The 21,670-nt window shown below is 32.1% G+C and overlaps 1 protein-coding gene across 1 annotated transcript in view; it reads left to right on the top strand.

Annotated features, from left to right (window-relative positions):
- Window positions 1–17,142, top strand: part of LOC134233781 (atlastin-2-like) — a 76,057-nt gene extending 58,915 nt beyond the window's left edge. The window contains exons 4-6 of the mRNA XM_062715787.1: window positions 16,526–16,630; window positions 16,773–16,823; window positions 17,116–17,142. Coding sequence (XP_062571771.1) covers window positions 16,526–16,630; window positions 16,773–16,823; window positions 17,116–17,142 — 183 coding nt within the window. The remainder of the gene's footprint in view (window positions 1–16,525; window positions 16,631–16,772; window positions 16,824–17,115) is intronic.
- Window positions 17,143–21,670: the final 4,528 nt, after the last annotated feature.

The raw sequence follows: 21,670 nt of genomic DNA, 5'->3' as shown, positions 1-21,670 counted from the left end.
TATTCAGTATATAAAACACCTATTTACTGTCTATGAGGACAATGTTCAGCAAGTTTATCATCACCTGGGGAAATAGTTGCTGTCTTAGGGAGATGATAATCTTGCTATTGTCTAGGGGTGTGTGATTTTATTGGTATACCAGAATATCACGATTTTTGGTTGCATGATACGTAACGTGATACGTAGTCCTAAATACCGGTCTTTAGGTATATATTATTAAATCCAGAAATTATTCATTTATTTGTTCAATCTTTCAAATTGCAATTACAGAAAGTACGAAAATGTTGTAAAAAGTGGAAAGAAAGGCATCTTACCCTCCAAACATAATTGATTTTACGTAATTTCATAGTGACGTGATCAACGTTATCAACACATTTGATTTATACCATTGAGTTTTTAAAAAAAAAATGATGGATTTCTAACTTTACCATGTTTACCTACCACCTTAGTACTAAGTACCTTACTATTCGAATACATCAGTCACAAATGCCCTTTGGGCTTTATGGGATTTGATCACGTGACCAACCCGTTTTACATCTCAACAAAACCCAAAAAATGATACCTTATTTCTTAACTAAAGCTTTTTGAATAGCTTTATAATGTTAGTTATTTAAAGCTATATAGCTAAATCAAGAGACATGTACTGCACCTGTTAAAGATAACTCTTTGGCCTACTTCTACATTGTCCTGTGATGTTCCCATTAACTTAATTATATAGATAATGTTATAAATTTATAACCTACAAATATCTTCGTACATAAGATTTTTAAATATGAATATAGAGTATAAGATTACCTTTAAGATAGCAGCCAATCCTTAAGTGTTTATGCCTATGGTGTGGTGCAGATGGAGCGGGACGCCACACTTATCGCAGGGTACTACTAAACAGAGTACGATAGAGTACGATAGAGTACTTTAGAGTACGCTAGAAAAATTATGTAATTTAATGCAATTAAATTGTTTATTTATGTATGTACACCTTGATTAAACATTATTATAAACTTATTTTCCAATATTTTTTTAGCGATATTTTGACAAGAAATAACATCCAAAATTAAACGCATTAAAGATTACGGTATACTTATAGCTAATGCCCTAATCTTGATTAATATAATTGTTTCAGACTTTCAATCTAAAGACTTGTATCCAAATTATATTTAATAATATTAAATTATTTGCATGTGTAAATTTTTTTCACATTCACAATGAGACATTTTAACGTTTCAGTTAAATTAGATCGGGATCAAACGATCAGCCGTAACCTGAAATCAAAAATTGAAATAACTCCTAAAATACAGAAAACATACAATGTTTTTTTTAAAAATATATATTCAATATGTTAAACTAAAGTAGAAAAAAATATAAAAAGTATTTTAGTTGCATTAAATTATAAAATATTACTAGCGTACTCTAAAGTACTCTATCGTACTCTATTTAGTAGGACCGCTTATCGTACGCTTTGAGGGCTTCGGCCAGTACTCCAAGTTCCACAATCCGGCGACCAGTGGACCAGGTGTTGTCCGGTTCAGAGGAACTTTCACAATCAATAATGATATCCTAGTTGACGTGTTGGATTTGAGCTACTGAATAAGAGAACTAGTAATTATAAAGCATATCATAAATACAGTTGCTTTGTTGTTGGATATAATCTTTATCCAAGTTGTGTGGTTTCTTTTTTAACCTCTAGCCTTGGCAGGCTAGTCATATCCACAAAATAAAGGGGTTTAAACATAGGATAATCAATAATATCTCACCAGTTCCAAGTTTTGAATTTACATCCCAAGTTCTTGAAGGATGAACTCCATGCCTCTTTCCTGTTGGGACATTATTCACATGGTTGCAATTAGAATTACTACATGGAATCTGAAAAAAATTAAAAACAAGCTTAAAATGTTTGACTCTCAATTAATTCAAGCAACTTAGGCTTAGTTATTAAATTGAACAGCAAGCCTCTATCCAGTTTTTGATTCCATGGTCATAAAACTTTGATATAATTACACATGGTGTACTTCACATTCTGGTTTTTACTAAGCGTAGTACAAAAGTCTAGTTTTAAGGACAGACACATGAAAATATGGATTCAAAATTATAACAGGGGCTTTTTAAAATCAAATTAGACACGAACTATTTTCATTAAAACAAACAGCTATTATAAGCTAAAAGGAACTGGAGTATTAAGCATGTGAAAATGTGTAATGTATGACAATTAGCCTACACTAAAAAAATCGGATACCTGTTGTGGATAAAATTCATGACTCTGGCAATGCCCAAAGCCACACTTGGGTATTCGAAACACGTCTGCATATTCTAACTTGTAAAATGAATACCTATGTTAACTTGCGAAATAAATTTTTGGGGGGAAAGGCTGGACTTTTACGCTACAATATTTAAATCAACAAGTCATTGAACAACCTTGACAAAGCACTTAGATTTTGAAATAATGCCCGTATATTTATAGCACCGCCAAATCGGTTTCTTACTCAGAACTGGTCTGAAATAACTGCATGCATATATTTTTTTCTAAACAGTTCCTGTTGTGAAATATTTTTTGTGCTACCCTGGTATTCTGTTTCCCTTGCTTTTCATCTCAGAACTCCTCTAGTTTATCTACATAAATCCGATAATCGTGGCATATAGATTGTGATATATTGATTGTGACGTAACACAATTATTCAGTATATAAAACACCTATTTACTGTCTATGAGGACAATGTTCAGCAAGTTTATCATCACCTGGGGAAATAGTTGCTGTCTTAGGGAGATGATAATCTTGCTATTGTCTAGGGGTGTGTGATTTTATTGGTATACCAGAATATCACGATTTTTGGTTGCATGATACGTAACGTGATACGTAGTCCTAAATACCGGTCTTTAGGTATATATTATTAAATCCAGAAATTATTCATTTATTTGTTCAATCTTTCAAATTGCAATTACAGAAAGTACGAAAATGTTGTAAAAAGTGGAAAGAAAGGCATCTTACCCTCCAAACATAATTGATTTTACGTAATTTCATAGTGACGTGATCAACGTTATCAACACATTTGATTTATACCATTGAGTTTTTAAAAAAAAAATGATGGATTTCTAACTTTACCATGTTTACCTACCACCTTAGTACTAAGTACCTTACTATTCGAATACATCAGTCACAAATGCCCTTTGGGCTTTATGGGATTTGATCACGTGACCAACCCGTTTTACATCTCAACAAAACCCAAAAAATGATACCTTATTTCTTAACTAAAGCTTTTTGAATAGCTTTATAATGTTAGTTATTTAAAGCTATATAGCTAAATCAAGAGACATGTACTGCACCTGTTAAAGATAACTCTTTGGCCTACTTCTACATTGTCCTGTGATGTTCCCATTAACTTAATTATATAGATAATGTTATAAATTTATAACCTACAAATATCTTCGTACATAAGATTTTTAAATATGAATATAGAGTATAAGATTACCTTTAAGATAGCAGCCAATCCTTAAGTGTTTATGCCTATGGTGTGGTGCAGATGGAGCGGGACGCCACACTTATCGCAGGGTACTACTAAACAGAGTACGATAGAGTACGATAGAGTACTTTAGAGTACGCTAGAAAAATTATGTAATTTAATGCAATTAAATTGTTTATTTATGTATGTACACCTTGATTAAACATTATTATAAACTTATTTTCCAATATTTTTTTAGCGATATTTTGACAAGAAATAACATCCAAAATTAAACGCATTAAAGATTACGGTATACTTATAGCTAATGCCCTAATCTTGATTAATATAATTGTTTCAGACTTTCAATCTAAAGACTTGTATCCAAATTATATTTAATAATATTAAATTATTTGCATGTGTAAATTTTTTTCACATTCACAATGAGACATTTTAACGTTTCAGTTAAATTAGATCGGGATCAAACGATCAGCCGTAACCTGAAATCAAAAATTGAAATAACTCCTAAAATACAGAAAACATACAATGTTTTTTTTAAAAATATATATTCAATATGTTAAACTAAAGTAGAAAAAAATATAAAAAGTATTTTAGTTGCATTAAATTATAAAATATTACTAGCGTACTCTAAAGTACTCTATCGTACTCTATTTAGTAGGACCGCTTATCGTACGCTTTGAGGGCTTCGGCCAGTACTCCAAGTTCCACAATCCGGCGACCAGTGGACCAGGTGTTGTCCGGTTCAGAGGAACTTTCACAATCAATAATGATATCCTAGTTGACGTGTTGGATTTGAGCTACTGAATAAGAGAACTAGTAATTATAAAGCATATCATAAATACAGTTGCTTTGTTGTTGGATATAATCTTTATCCAAGTTGTGTGGTTTCTTTTTTAACCTCTAGCCTTGGCAGGCTAGTCATATCCACAAAATAAAGGGGTTTAAACATAGGATAATCAATAATATCTCACCAGTTCCAAGTTTTGAATTTACATCCCAAGTTCTTGAAGGATGAACTCCATGCCTCTTTCCTGTTGGGACATTATTCACATGGTTGCAATTAGAATTACTACATGGAATCTGAAAAAAATTAAAAACAAGCTTAAAATGTTTGACTCTCAATTAATTCAAGCAACTTAGGCTTAGTTATTAAATTGAACAGCAAGCCTCTATCCAGTTTTTGATTCCATGGTCATAAAACTTTGATATAATTACACATGGTGTACTTCACATTCTGGTTTTTACTAAGCGTAGTACAAAAGTCTAGTTTTAAGGACAGACACATGAAAATATGGATTCAAAATTATAACAGGGGCTTTTTAAAATCAAATTAGACACGAACTATTTTCATTAAAACAAACAGCTATTATAAGCTAAAAGGAACTGGAGTATTAAGCATGTGAAAATGTGTAATGTATGACAATTAGCCTACACTAAAAAAATCGGATACCTGTTGTGGATAAAATTCATGACTCTGGCAATGCCCAAAGCCACACTTGGGTATTCGAAACACGTCTGCATATTCTAACTTGTAAAATGAATACCTATGTTAACTTGCGAAATAAATTTTTGGGGGGAAAGGCTGGACTTTTACGCTACAATATTTAAATCAACAAGTCATTGAACAACCTTGACAAAGCACTTAGATTTTGAAATAATGCCCGTATATTTATAGCACCGCCAAATCGGTTTCTTACTCAGAACTGGTCTGAAATAACTGCATGCATATATTTTTTTCTAAACAGTTCCTGTTGTGAAATATTTTTTGTGCTACCCTGGTATTCTGTTTCCCTTGCTTTTCATCTCAGAACTCCTCTAGTTTATCTACATAAATCCGATAATCGTGGCATATAGATTGTGATATATTGATTGTGACGTAACACAATTATTCAGTATATAAAACACCTATTTACTGTCTATGAGGACAATGTTCAGCAAGTTTATCATCACCTGGGGAAATAGTTGCTGTCTTAGGGAGATGATAATCTTGCTATTGTCTAGGGGTGTGTGATTTTATTGGTATACCAGAATATCACGATTTTTGGTTGCATGATACGTAACGTGATACGTAGTCCTAAATACCGGTCTTTAGGTATATATTATTAAATCCAGAAATTATTCATTTATTTGTTCAATCTTTCAAATTGCAATTACAGAAAGTATGAAAATGTTGTAAAAAGTGGAAAGAAAGGCATCTTACCCTCCAAACATAATTGATTTTACGTAATTTCATAGTGACGTGATCAACGTTATCAACACATTTGATTTATACCATTGAGTTTTTAAAAAAAAATGATGGATTTCTAACTTTACCATGTTTACCTACCACCTTAGTACTAAGTACCTTACTATTCGAATACATCAGTCACAAATGCCCTTTGGGCTTTATGGGATTTGATCACGTGACCAACCCGTTTTACATCTCAACAAAACCCAAAAAATGATACCTTATTTCTTAACTAAAGCTTTTTGAATAGCTTTATAATGTTAGTTATTTAAAGCTATATAGCTAAATCAAGAGACATGTACTGCACCTGTTAAAGATAACTCTTTGGCCTACTTCTACATTGTCCTGTGATGTTCCCATTAACTTAATTATATAGATAATGTTATAAATTTATAACCTACAAATATCTTCGTACATAAGATTTTTAAATATGAATATAGAGTATAAGATTACCTTTAAGATAGCAGCCAATCCTTAAGTGTTTATGCCTATGGTGTGGTGCAGATGGAGCGGGACGCCACACTTATCGCAGGGTACTACTAAACAGAGTACGATAGAGTACGATAGAGTACTTTAGAGTACGCTAGAAAAATTATGTAATTTAATGCAATTAAATTGTTTATTTATGTATGTACACCTTGATTAAACATTATTATAAACTTATTTTCCAATATTTTTTAGCGATATTTTGACAAGAAATAACATCCAAAATTAAACGCATTAAAGATTACGGTATACTTATAGCTAATGCCCTAATCTTGATTAATATAATTGTTTCAGACTTTCAATCTAAAGACTTGTATCCAAATTATATTTAATAATATTAAATTATTTGCATGTGTAAATTTTTTTCACATTCACAATGAGACATTTTAACGTTTCAGTTAAATTAGATCGGGATCAAACGATCAGCCGTAACCTGAAATCAAAAATTGAAATAACTCCTAAAATACAGAAAACATACAATGTTTTTTTTAAAAATATATATTCAATATGTTAAACTAAAGTAGAAAAAAATATAAAAAGTATTTTAGTTGCATTAAATTATAAAATATTACTAGCGTACTCTAAAGTACTCTATCGTACTCTATTTAGTAGGACCGCTTATCGTACGCTTTGAGGGCTTCGGCCAGTACTCCAAGTTCCACAATCCGGCGACCAGTGGACCAGGTGTTGTCCGGTTCAGAGGAACTTTCACAATCAATAATGATATCCTAGTTGACGTGACCAATGTCTGGGGAAACAGTCTGAGGATTCTCATGATTCTTCTTTCCCTCTCCTTCGTTTGCATAGTTATGATCCTTCCTGATAGCAGATCGGATTCGAAATCGCCAGGAAACTTTTTCTCTTCATTCTCTCTCCTTAGCGCTGCAGAACCAGCTTTTCTTGTTCATTTTTCCTTAGCGGCGTGATAGTCTGTTGACTATGACATTCCGACTTCCGTGTAAACAGACGACAATAGTGCGCATGTCGTAAATTGCGCGAAGCACATTTGGAAGAAGAATCTCGACTTAAATTTAAAATAAACGTGTTTTAAATATCAGCCTATAAAAAATGATGTTTTATTTTATACATAAAACGTGTCTTACATTTTGATTATTTGAAAATTTCTTGTCAAAATATTCTACGACATTTATCTGATTTGAACGAATTACGACATTTCGAGTCGCGCAGTGGACCCAAAAGTGTCAGGAGCGAACATCTTTAACATGTTTTTGGGGGAAGGAATGCTCTGCTTTGCGGTGCCCTTACTTTGATATGTTTCTTTCTAAAAACGGATGGATTGAAGAAAACCAAGAAACGGAAAACGAAGAAAAGACTGGCTGAATTAAGGTCTATCAGCTCAACTCTTTATCATTCCCACCCAGATATATCAATTTCTATAACTCGTAATACCTTAAACGTCAATGATATTTAGAAAAAGAGCATTCTCAACACAGTATAGGCACTGTACAAGGAAGTCTGTAGTAAATCGAAATTTTGTTCTTTTAAATCTCAAAGTCTATTTTTGTTCATTTTCAGGAAAATCAGAATATTAATAACTAGCTGTAAATTCGATGTAAAGTTGATGACGGAGGATAACTCTTCAGAATAAGAAATTCGTCTATTGTAGCATCAAAAGACCTTTTGTTCTTTAAACTCTAACCTAACTATTTGCATTTCAAATTATTTTACCAAAATCTTTACCAAAATGTGTACTTGCCGACTGTCATAGGTCCAGTCAACTTAATGAAATATAATACAATTAAAACACAAAATGAAATAATTCCTACTGAAATACATCCAATGATGTAATTGTGTACACCACACTACACGTGCAGTGCAATTTAAAAATAACTAATTAAATCAAAGAATTGTGGTCCACCGCTTTCGGTGCCTTTTTTGGTGAGATGTCATTTTTTATGACATTTTGCGTCTAATATGGACACCCTATCATAAGTCATCTATTTAAAAATTATCACTGAACTCCAAGGTCAAAGGGTTAACGTTCTTGGTATCCAATGAAAAGTCTTCTCGAATGGATTACATTTGAGAAGTATGAAAGCCCTAGCCTTTACCATTCAAAAGTTGTGGTCAAGGTTAAAGTTTTATCATAAGCACAAAAAATCTGCAAGGTAAAGGTCAGGGTTGTTAGTAGCTAATGAAAGGTCTTGCCACAAAAAATACATACATGTATGTGAAATATGAAAGTCCTGGACATCTATTCACAAAAAAATCTTACGAATAAACTTAGTCATAAGATTTTTTCGTAAGATTTTGGTTATTCACAAAATATTGCACGATTGACGTTAGGTCAATAAAACAGTCGTAAGTTTACGTCAAGTCTTGATCGACGTAAGTCTAAAAATACTACACAAAATATCAACTCTAAAAATGAAATTAGACACTGTCTTTACATATCATAAAATATAAACAAAACAGAGCCAGGGAGACTATTATATTTGGTCAGTGCACATCTGTTTGAATCATTGACCAACAAGAAAATGATGCTGTTTACCGAGAAAGTGAAAAAGGGATGTCTATATACCATGAAACTTTAATGCAAAAATATATAATTTAATATAAAAATATAAAGAACAGGACAGAAAAAAACAACAACAAAATAAATGCCTTCGACAAAATGGTAATGCGTAAATAATTATAATTTTTAAAGGGGGTGGGGTAGAGAATTTTTTCAGCCAAAAATTTTTTTGATACTTTTATTAGAGTAGTTTGCAAAAAGTAAATTTTATCAATTAAATTAGGGGATAATCGCTGGCCTTAAATAAAAAAAAGAACAATTTTCAGAAAAGGGCCTGAGTTATCAACATAATTGCAACGTAATCTTGCAGGTATCATATTCATCTATTAATTATTTTAACTTAAAAAGAATTTTTGAACTCGTCACTTTATTATTCAAGAATATGTAATAATAAAAAAGATATACGACGCCTGCAAAATTATAACTATCATAGGAAAGCATTGTACTTGTTTTTAAATGTCAGGGATATAAGGGGGGAAATCGTACTATAGAATTACGTAACTTTTCCGAGACCACAAGTATACAGTCAATATTGATTATAAAATTTCTTCACTTCTGTTTCAAATTAAATTTTTAAAAACTTTACATTTATTCTATAGCCTCGAATCGAATGTGTTTTCTTTCAATTTTTCCGTCCTTGCATGATGGAAACAATCAAGTTGGATTATGCTAAAACGCGGAACGGAACGGAAAACGGAATATTTTATTTTGAATTAAATCACTTAAAATATACAAATCGCTTATATATCATGCACCTAGAATCGAATTTGAAAATTTGACAAGCAAAAACACAAAAAAAGACAATTGTTTGATTCGGGAGGGGGAATAAAACACATTTTAGAAAACGATTGTTCGAGAGGGGGGACAAGTTTCAACTCCAACATCTTTCAGTACTATTTTTATACACTACCTCACTACTTTAATTACAATCACAAAAAATGTGAGGATGTCAACTTGAACGAAAATTTCCGTAGTAAAAATGTTTTGAAGGGGGGGGGGGCAAATATATGATATCTTGATGAACCATTGAAAGAGAAATAAAATGTAAAAATATATATATATATATATAGATTACACTTAGGGTAAACCTTTACGGCAAGCTCGATTAAACATATCTTATATAAATGCACACTGGTTGTTAAAATTCAATTCAAACAATAGCTTTCTATATTATTTAAATTCTGGATGCAGAATCTTTGCATTCAATGAAGTTTAATTTTGTTTGTTTGCGGTACATATGTGTTTGTGTGTGTGTGTGTGTGGGGGGGGGGGGGTGTATATGAATGATCTCGTAAAAATGAGTTTGTTTTCCCGCTCATCGGAAAGGTCTGCTTTAAGTTGTAATAGGTCTGCCCCCTTTTTGTGTTTAAAAATATACGATAGATGTAATAAATAAATTCTTAATGTGGTTGTGGGCCATATTTTGTCTTTACAGGCATTGGCATTGGAAACAAATTGAAAGAGGGGTGGGAGGTCAGTAAAAATATTTCCAACATGCAAAAAAATTGACAAGCAAAAGAAAGGAAGATGTGTACTTTGCTCAACACGAAAATCCTATTTCGTGGGGGGGGGTCGACACAACCATTTTTCCCCAAATGCTACCACTTAACCTTCCTTTACCTAATCTGTGACGGGGCCTGTTGAAAAGGAGGCATCACTTGTACACCACTTCTGAACGGAGGGTGTGTATGACTCATGAATTTATAATAGTTTACAATAAAGTTTTATTAGAAATGAGTTTTACAACAAGAATATTGCTCACCTATCTGATTTATATCGAATATATGTTATTTGTTTGACAAAAGTTTTCCTTTTTCCATTCCTTTCCGCTTTCCGTTCCGTTTTCCATTCCGCGTTTTATCAACACCTATCAAGTTGTATGTCGCCTCATCTGGGTACTTCGGATCATCAGCTTCATGTTTATTACTGTACAGTATGTATATCCCATGGAAAATCTGTAAATTTCGTCAATCTAATATGAAATACTTATTGTGAATTGTAAAATATTTTTAACCCCATAGGCATCGGTATCAAATTGAAAGTTTGAAAGTGGGGTGGCTGATCATTGTATGTCGGCCATCTAAATGACACAATTTTTTTTACCTTATTATAACTTCAAAAAACCACTTACATTTTAGAGAATTTTTGTACAATCAAGAAGACCACGATGTTTATTTCGTTTTTAAGTACACTATAATTGAAACTAGATTGATAAATATACGCATGCAGTTGAGTTTGATAAAATCATAAAATGCATCACTAATTAACATCTTTATCTTTCTATTAAATAAATTTTAAAAGCCATAGATATCGTTCATTTATGTATGCACGTTTGTTTACATAAACAAACTGTCACACCTCTGTTACAACGCACTTTGAAAAATTACGCACTTTGAAAATTTTTTTCAAAGTGCGTTAAGTTTTGGGACCAGGTTAACGCTATTTAAAAACTTTTTCAAAGTGCATTAAATTTGGGACCAAATCAACGCACTTTGAAAAAATTTTCAAAGTGCGTTTAAACTGTGCATCATAATTTTACACATTTTACGCACTTTGAAAAAAATTTCAGAAAACAAAAGGAATTAGACTTATATTTTTGAAATAGACAAAGGTATTATCCCCTCGCTAGGTATGATGAGATATAGTGATGCGATTATGTGTGTTATTACTTTATGTGTATATTAGTTTTTTTCTGTGTGGAATTTCCGTAATTTGAATTGGGATCGATGTCAAATGATTTACTTAACATGTTATTTGGGGAAGGAATGCTCCGCTTTGCGGTGCCCTTACTTTGATATGTTTCTTTCTAAAAACGGATGGATTGAAGAAAACCAAGAAACGGAAAACGAAGAAAAGACTGGCTGAATTAAGGTCTATCAGCTCAACTCTTTATCATTCCCACCCAGATATATCAATTTCTATAACTCGTTACCTTACGTGTCAATGATATTTAAAAAAAGAGCATTCTCAACGCAGTTTAGGCACTGTACAAGGAAGTCTGCAGTAAATCGAAATTTTGTTCTTTTAAATCTCAAAGTCTATTTATGTTCATTTTCAGGAAAATCAGAATATTAATAACTAGCTGTAAATTCCTTATTTTTCTCAAGTGTTTTTAATCGCGAACTGGCTCTCAAACGTCAAATCGCTAAAATTATAATTCCCAAATGAACGGCTTATTAACAGATTTTACATAGACTTAAGCACCAGAAAAATAAAAGCGAGTAATATCTTTTTCGCGAGTGATGCTTCTTGCGAAATTACACAGAAATTAATTCCTCGCTTATATTAAGGAATCTACAGTACCTGTCTGCTTTTCGTTGTTAATTTGACACCATACCTGATAATCTTTCTGTTAAACTCTAGGTTTTTAAAAACACAAGTTTTGCCAAAATTATAGAGTTATTTCTCTTTGGTATCCCAAATAATTAAGGTTTTATGAAAATTCATATAAATATCTGTAAATCTTTTTAGAATCATTCCAATATGTTAACTTTTGAGAATTGACTAAGAGATGGGCGGAAAAACAATACTATCGCTCGTAGTTCTTTACGACATTGAATGTTGACCTTTTGACCCCAAATTCAAATGGGGTCTTCCTAAAGCCACAGGGATTCTGTTATGTTAAATTTCATTGCAAATATTCAAAGGTTGGCGAGGTATCCCGTGGAAATGAGAGCGTTACAGAAAGAGGGATGGACAGACAGCTAAACGGACGGACTGACAGATAGACCCAAATTAATATCTCCCACTTTCAAGCGGGGGACAAAAAGTATCAAATAGGTTCAAATGATAATTTATCATACCTAAGATTTGTAGGAATATTGACTAAGACATGCAGCATTTTTTTTCAAAGTGCGTTAATATGGTCGATATTAACACACTTTGAAAAAAGAATATTTTTTTCAAAGTGCGTTATCCTGGTCCCAAAATTTACCGCACTTTGAAATTTTTTTTCAAAGTGCGTAATTTTTTCAAAGTGCGGTGCCACATACCTCCATGTTGAAATAAATACTTTTCGCTTTTCGCAGGAGAGTTACAATCTCGAACTGGCGTATTGAAAAGCAGGGGGGGGGGGGGCTAAACCAACAAAAAAGGTAAGCTCCAATTCACAATGCGTATATTATTTCAACCGTTGAAAAAACGGGGAGTTAGACTTTTATGAAATACTGAAGAGATCGAGATCGACGCAAAATGTAATTACACCATTTCTTGATTATAACACATTGAGTTATTAAATTTTGCGTCGAGATTAAGCAAAAGGCAGAAACGCAAAATGTAATAACACATATTTTCGTATACAATTTTCAACAGTGTTATGGCCCATGGAAAGAAAATAAAACAACAGAAATTAAGAAAAAAGAAAAAAAAAAACAATTTTTTACAAGGTTGTTTGGGGGTATTGACCTGTGTGCTTTTGGGTGTTTTATAGAAAATTACAATGAATCAAAAAAATATATTCATTTGTACAAGCAGGTGTAAATGTATAGCGAGAAGTGGTTTATTTACATTAATGATACCATACTTTTCCATGCAAATCTTCAACATTGCAGACAAGCAGAATCAAAACTCCCTCTCTCTCTACATCTTATAATAAAGCGGATTGTTTCTGCATGTCCACAGTAATACAATAATAAACATACGAAGTAAACACCCCGTCCTTATCCCTGCCCCTCCGATCCTCGCTTGACACACACTTACACTTCTATTCATTTGTTAACAAATGTATACGTGCCGAAAATGCATATCAAGAACTGTTAATTAACCTATGGTCAATCTTTGTTAATGAAATATGTTTTATTGGTTAGAAATTTAATAATACTATTAAAAATATGAAAATCAAAGTTAAGGTCAGGTCACCTGGTGGGCCAGGTCTCGGTTCCTTATTTCACCATGTTGACCTCGAAAGGGGTAAATAATTGTATAATACGAAATACCTATATGATCGAAGCCCAGGGGTGACAATGTCACCTGAGCATGTTATGCTCAATTTGATGAATACATGTATTATGTAAATTATTGAACTATAATGACATTGTCCTTGGTAAAGCTCAATTTGAAGGAGTGTGCATTTAGAAAACACTTTAGAACTGGTATTACTGTCTCATGACAGCATCTAGTTTTGATCTAGTTTTGAACAACTTTACTAGGGCGTCTGATGAACTTGATTTTTGATACAGAATAATTAAATACAGAATGATAAACTAGACGTAAATATTCTACTTGCAATAAGATGTGGATAGATCTAAAATGTTCGCTAATAGTATGATTTTTAATTTTAAGATCTTATTAGCGCGCATATTTTAAAGAAAATATAATATCCGTAGGTACATATTTTTAGCATTTCACACTGTTAATGCACATGTTCATGTGTAAATAATAACAATTAAATGTACCGTTTTTAATATATAAAAATTAAATGTAAATGGCAAGGGAAAATGTCAAAGTTTTAAAAATTTCACAGAAAGACTTAAGCTTATCGGAAACCCTTGATTCATGCGTCAGTGTCACTTTCTTCAATATGTCCGTTAAACAATATACACTGATTTCTTTTCTATCAATTTACCTCTACACACCTGTATTTTAATTCAATTCTTCTCAAACGCTCAAAATAAAAATCGAAAAATTGGACAAATTCAAATTCAAAAAAAATTATTTTCACAGCTAATAATACGTTCCATAGGATTCAAAACTTATAAATAAGCATTAAGTATATATTCTAAATTTTTGCTAATTGCCAAGATTTTTATATTTCATTCTTCTGGGAATAATAATGTATCAGTTGATTTTTAGAAGAGGATCACAATGCCGATTAGTATTAATATATATATTATCTTAAAATTAATTGCATTGACCCTGAGGTCCACGCAGTAAATATATAAGCGAGGTTAAACCAGATACCATGGGCAAATGACAGACTAAGCATGCGCGAGGATGCAAGAGAGTTCGAACCTTAGGTAACTTGCCCGTATAATAATTCGCCCAATTCGAATTAAAATATGCCTTTTATTGACAAATCACGCTTTTAAATCTGCATATCTTATTTACATATTAATTGGCGGAGTCTGAATTTCTCTCTTTTACATATACTTTTATATACAAAATAAACATTGATTCTATGGTACAATCATTTTAAAATGTAGGAGGAATTTGATGTTGCAGTATATAGATTTATGTAACTTAACAACTTAATTGAATGAAAAACGTCATTCAACGACTAGTTCTAGCTTTTAATAGAAAGAACAGAATTCACCGGCATTACTTTTGTACAACAAGGCTCGCAAAATAATTTAAGGGGAAGTGAGGGAGGGGGGGAGTAGTCCGACAAAAAAAAATCTGCGTACTACAGAACTGTGCTTCTCGTGAACCATCAGATCTCTATTTTTCCCATGATAGATTTCTCCCGTGTAAATCCAGAACAGGTGTCAAGTTCCAGCCAGTATGAGTAACACGTATCAAAATAACCCGAATTTTTACACAGACAAAGCTAAAGGCCGCTAATCGGAGATAAATTTTAACACTTTTCTTTTGAGACTACAATCAGTCATAAGTAGGCAGATCATTGTAGAAAATGTGAACAAACCTACCGGAATATTCACTACACCTAGAAATGTCTTTATTGAATTTCAATTAATAATGAATATATAATGAATAACCTTCAACCTGCTGTATAATAACCGTATCGTTCAACTTTCAAAAATAAACTAACAGTTGCTATAAATCGCGATCGAACGATGTACATGTAATAAGGACCATTTTAAGTTCTTTGAAGTTAGTGTTCTAAGTATTGCCAATGCTTTGGTTAATACTAATATGAATTCGATATAATCGTTATAATAGCCACTCTTCATACACAGCATATTGTCAATCTCTAACCTGAGGGGACGTATTACGTTAACAGTATACAAATCATAGGAAGCGCTTTCCTGAAGTTACCGTTGTCGATAGGTAGCGCCTTGTGGAAGTTTCCGGTTTTGGTTACGTGCCATAAAGCGATGTCGATAGGTAGCGCCTTATGGAAATTTCCGGTTTTGGTTACGTGCCATAAAGCGATGTCGATAGGTAGCGCGTTCTGGAAGTTTCCAGTTTTTGGAGCCATGCCATAAACCGGTTAGCTAGCTAACCGCTTAAAAAGGAATAAGTACGGATTCATTTCACTCCGAAATCGTTTGTTAATCGAACGTAAAAAAGTCATGTGCTAACCCCAAACAATAGACTCCATTCGACTGACCTGGGCAAGTCGAAAAAAATCGGACGAAAAAATTGCACAACCAATGCAGAGATTTTTTTGAAGTACGAGGAGAAAATCATTTTAGAATTGCGCTTCAAATATATTTACTTTTGGGGAAATCTCTCCAAAATCGGTATTTTAATTTGTTACTTAAAATGGTTGCATGTTCCAAATGTTGCTGTTACCAACTGGAGTATTATTAAACAAAATGAGTCACATATGAAAAAGAGGTCTGTTGAAGCCCTCATATCTAAAACATGCACCCATCTTGAATTAAAAAAAATTTAGTGAAAAAAGTAATGATTTCTGTAACATCTTAATTCAAATTATTTATTGTCTACTAGCCTTATGTATTTTATTCAAGGTCCTTTTGATTTGCATACCGTATATACTCGCCTATAAGTCGGATTTTTGGGAGTTAATTTCAGGTCCAAAACTCTATGTCCGACTTATAGGCGAGCTATAAAATGAATGGTATTATATGAAGTCAGTCCCTCTGGTTTTTTAGCTTATTAAATACAACCGACTTATAGGCGGACCGACTTATAGGCGAGTATATACGGTATGTCACCAACATTTGAACTTTTGAATTATAGGTTGCAGTTTTTTTAATGGATTCACAAGGACTCTATGACAGGAACTCATCGATGAATGACTCTACACTTATTTTTGCTTTTAGTGTGCTTTTCAGTTCTATCCAGGTACATTCAATTTTGAACCAAAAACTAAAAAAAAAATCGTGAAATATGAGAACTAATAATCATTTCATTTTAGATTATGTAATTACTATTCCTCCATTAATTTTTGAATACTTGAAATTCATGCTTTAATATTTTATTCTAGGTGTACAACTTGATGCAAGACATACAATGCAATGACCTGGAACATCTTGAGGTGAGATTTAATTCAAAGAAAGGTTTCCTTTTTTTTAAATATTTTTTTTATTCATTTTTAGTGTATTTTTTTTTCTCAGATGTTTGTTAACTTTGGAAAATATGTTGAAAATTGTGAAAGATTTCAGGTGAGATATTTTGTACTTCTATTCCAAAACAAATCTGAACACCATAAAAATTTAAGATAAAGAAAAAAGTATTTATCTTTTTATAATGTCCATATTGCCCGTAAATGGTATGTGTTTTTTTTCCAATACAATTTTGGAATAATTAACTGATAATTTCTTATGTAGCCAACAGTTCCGAAATTTTTATACTAGAATTTCTTCATTTTTATTTTCTTGTACTAAATTAAATCTCAATATCATTAGTATTACGGATAAGCTTAAGCTTCCTTGGGATAAGTTAGATTCATCTAGAGATAAAAAAAACAAATGTGCTGCTTTTTTGCATTTATGAATAACGCAGCATTTTATGTTAGTTTGTTAGTTTGTTGTTGGTGTCCTCCATATCAGTGAAATACTCTGGAGATGGACGTTTGTGGCAACGCACTTTGAAAAGATTACGCACTTTGAATTTTTTTTTCAAAGCGCGTTAAATTTTGGGACCAGGTTAACGCACTTTGAAAAAATATTTTTTATCAAAGTGCGTTAATATCGACCATATTAACGCACTTTGAAAAAAAAAATCTGCATGGCTTAGTCAATATTCCTACAAATCTTAATAAAGACGTAGATTCACTTACTCCATAAAATGGCCCTGTCAATATACTAATAAACCGACCAAGTCCTTACGTTCTATTTAGATCATCAACATAAAGTAGAGACTTAGTGCATTCATTTCCTATAAATGAATTCCTCTGAGAGTCCATGTTTGGAAACTCAGGCATTGTGAAACTGCAAGTTCTTGATTTTTGACAAAAATGGCTGAAATTGAGCATCTTCAACTTTTGATAAAAATATGAGCCCACCCTGCGATCCAGAAATACTTCCATGGATTAGAATCTTCTGAAACTCTTCTTTCATTATATAATTCAACATTCTAGATCAGAGGTTGGGGGCTATGCAAAATATTAAAAAAACAGGTTCAATTTTTGGTCATTTTTAACGAAATTTTTCAAGATTTGAGGAAAATGACGAAATACATGACGTCATAATACATAGACTAGAGAAAAAATTACGTCATTTTTATTTGATACGAAGTCACCAAGGGTGTTAGGTAAATATAAAATTTTCAACTAAAACTGAGTAGTTCTTATATTTCAGCAATTCACAGGGCCAAATATGGACCAATGTGAACTTTCTTCTTTTCATTTGAACTTGGTTTGATACTTTTTGTCCCCCGCTTGAAAAGTGGGAGATATTAATTTGGGTCTATGTGTCAGTCCTTCCGTCTAGCTGTCCGTCCATCCGTCTTTCTGTAACGCTTTCGTTTCCACACGATATCTCGCCAACCCTTTGAACGTTTGCAATGAAATTTAACATAACAGAATCCCTGTGGCCTTAGGAAGACCCCTTTTGAATTTGGGTCAAAAGGTCAACATTCAATGTCGTAAAGAACTACGAACTATGGTATTGTTCTTCCGCCTATCTCTCAGTCAATTCTCAAATGTTAACATATTGGAATGATTCTAAAAATAAAATTAATAGATATTTATATGAATTTTCATAAAACCTTACTTATTTGGGATAAGAAATAGAAACAACTTTATAATTTTGGCAGAACTTGTGTTTTTAAACACCTGGAGTTTAACAGAGAAATTATTAGATATGGCGTCAAAATAACATGGAAAAGTAGACAGGTAATGTAGATTCCTTAATATAAGCGAAGAATTAATTTCTGCGTAATTTCGCGAGAAGTATCACTCGCGAAAAAAATATTTCTCGCTTTTATTTCTCTGGTGCTTAAATCTTTGTAAAATCTGTTAATAAACCGTTCATTTGCGAATTATAATTCTAGCGATTTGACGTTTGAGTGCCAGTTCGCGATAAAAAAAAAAACACTTGCGAAAAATAAGAAATTTACAGCTAGTTATTAATATTCTGATTTTCCTGAAGAAATAGACTTTGAGATTTAGAAGAACAAAATTTCGATTTGCTACAGAATTCCTTGTACAGTTCTTATACTGTATTTAGAATGCTCTTTTTTTTAAATATCATTGACACTTAAGTTTACGAGTTATAGAAATAGATATATCTGGGTGGGAATGATAAAGAGTTGAGCTGATAGACCTTAATTCAGCCAGTCTTTTCTTCGTTTTCCGTTTCTTGGCTTTCTTCAATCCATCAGTCTTTAGAAAAAAAACACATCAAAGTAAGGGCACTGCAAAGCAGAGCATTCCTCCCCGATAATCCCGATACAATTTACGTCAATTCCACGCAGAAAAAAACTAACATACACATAAAGTAATAACACACATAATAGCATCACTATATCCCATCATACGTTGCAAGGGGATACATGTAATACTGTTGTCTATTTCTAAAATATAAGTCTAATTCCTTTTGTTTCATGAAAATTTTTTCAAAGTGCGTTAAATGTTTACATGGTGTAAAAATTATGATGTACAGTTTTAACTCACTTTAAAAAAAAAAAAATTCAAAGTGCGTTAATTTGGTCCCAAATTCAACGCACTTTAAAAAAAAAATTCAAAGAGCGTTAACCTGGTCCCAAAACTTAACGCACTTTGAAAAAATTTTTCAAAGTGCGTAATTTTTCAAAGTGCGTTGTAACAATGCACTTGTGAACTATGAAAACCTAGAGCATGGGCTGTTCAAAAGCTGTATGACAAAAAATGAAGATTTGAAAACAATAATAATAATAATAATAATAATAATAATGATAATAATAATATTTATTCAGGTATAGGTATTGAGCAATGAGCAATAACACTGAGGTATGAGTATTACACAATATGAAAATTTATAAATAATATACATAATTTAAGAGATAAGTTATAAAACAAATTGACTAATAAATCTTAATTTCATATAATTCAAATAAATATATTATATTAAATATGCCTAAACCCAAAGATAGCCCAGGAAAGCCATTATGGCTTATTTCCAATAGTGTCCTTTTACATGTAACAAAATTACTGGCATATGACATATAATATACTTAATACAAACAACAAATTGTATACTAGCTATAAACCGGATGGCTTAAAACTTTAATCTTATTATGCAAGAGCATCTAAAACACAAGTTCTTAATTGGATAAGAAGAAAGAACAATTGAGTAATAAATCTAATAGTATAAAAAATCCTCTTTGGCATTTTTCTTAAGTTTCTCCATAAAATGTTTTCTGACCTCTTTTTGAATTTTGATTTACTCGTAATTGTTTTAATCTGGTCAGGAAGAGAATTCTAATCTTTGATACTATTATAAAAAATGTTTGACTCTCCATTTTTTGAACCCTTGGCACAAAAATTAATTTGACGACCTTGTACAATTTTAGACACATTTCGCTTAAAATTGCTACACATATAATTTGGACCTTTATTATTAAAAATATTGTAGACGTGGTTGAGGCGTAACTGTCACACTCTACTTCTAATGTTCAAACAACCTAATTTTTCAAATTCAGTATATAACACTTACTCTTGATCTAGGTGAAACATCAAGAATAAATCTAATAATCTTGTTCTGTATAACCTGTAGTCTATTTTTTTTTCCGATAGTCCTTCATACAAACAAATAATAGAATAATCAATGAATCAAGAATTTCGAAATCTCTAAGGTCAAGCTCAAAAGATCAAATATACATGTATATATACCCAAGGAATATCACACATGTGAAGTTTTAAAAGTTATAACTAAGGTCAAAGTTTGGGTCTTATTTATAGTTTTTGTCCTGCCTGTTCGTTAGGATATCTGTTTGTGTGCAAAAACTTAAACCTTGTCCATTATGATTGAGTGGGCGGGGCTATGTCTTTCATTTTCAGATGTATTCCCTGTGACAAGAACTTCCTTTGGGTACCACTAAATATGACCGCTTGACCTTTGAGCTTGACCCACTTTTGCAAAAATATCCCCAACTTTATCCTTCGCTAAAGCTTTTGAATTGTTGGAGTTAGGGGATTCATTTTTCACAGGTCTATTCTTTGTGACAAAACCTTTCAGTGGGTATAAATGTTATTGATCTTTTTACCTTGACCTTAGAGTTTGACCCACTTTAAAAAAAATCTAAACTAGGCTATAACTTCCGAACAATTAGAAACAGGCTTTCAAATTTCATAGATGTATTCCTTGTGGTAAGGCCTTCCTTTGGGTACATATAGTACAATTTTGACTTTTTGACCTTGACCTATGGAGTTTGACATGCATTTGAGAAAATTCAACCTTTGCCATAAGCTGTCAAGGGAGAATCAGTGTTTCACAAACAATCTTGTTTTCTTGCAAAAGTGGTTCAAACTCCAAGGTCATGAGGTCAAATATCTAGATACCCAAGGAAAGGTCTTGTTACGCGCATGTCATTAAGATTTTGTTTGCTCTTGTTGCCTAAACCATCAGAAGATAGTACATCAATTGATTACTTTATTTCCTATCACTGAGCTTCTCTTTGGAGTTTTTACTTATTGATCATAAATCCTGGAAAGGTTGTTTATCTTAATATGTTTAAATGAAACAAATACATGTATATCAGAGAAATTTTAGACGAGCAATGTATACTTGATTATAAGCGTTGTTTTTTTTTTTTTTTTTACTCTTCCATAAGCTATTCAGGAAAAGAGAAAATATAGGTTAAATTTATCAAGTATTCAAATTAAACAAAAAAATTTAAAATAGAAACTTGTCATTTATTTTATATGGTTGTAAAGGGTCATATTGTAAGTTGATTGAGTTT

The sequence above is a fragment of the Saccostrea cucullata genome, unplaced genomic scaffold, assembly GCF_032062105.1.
Source record: "Saccostrea cucullata isolate Sc308-1 unplaced genomic scaffold, CSIRO_AGI_Scuc_v1 ctg1654, whole genome shotgun sequence".
Classification (NCBI taxonomy): Eukaryota; Metazoa; Mollusca; class Bivalvia; order Ostreida; family Ostreidae; genus Saccostrea; species Saccostrea cuccullata.
Note: the sequence above shows the minus strand (reverse complement) of the source record. Positions and strands in the feature narration are given on the sequence as shown.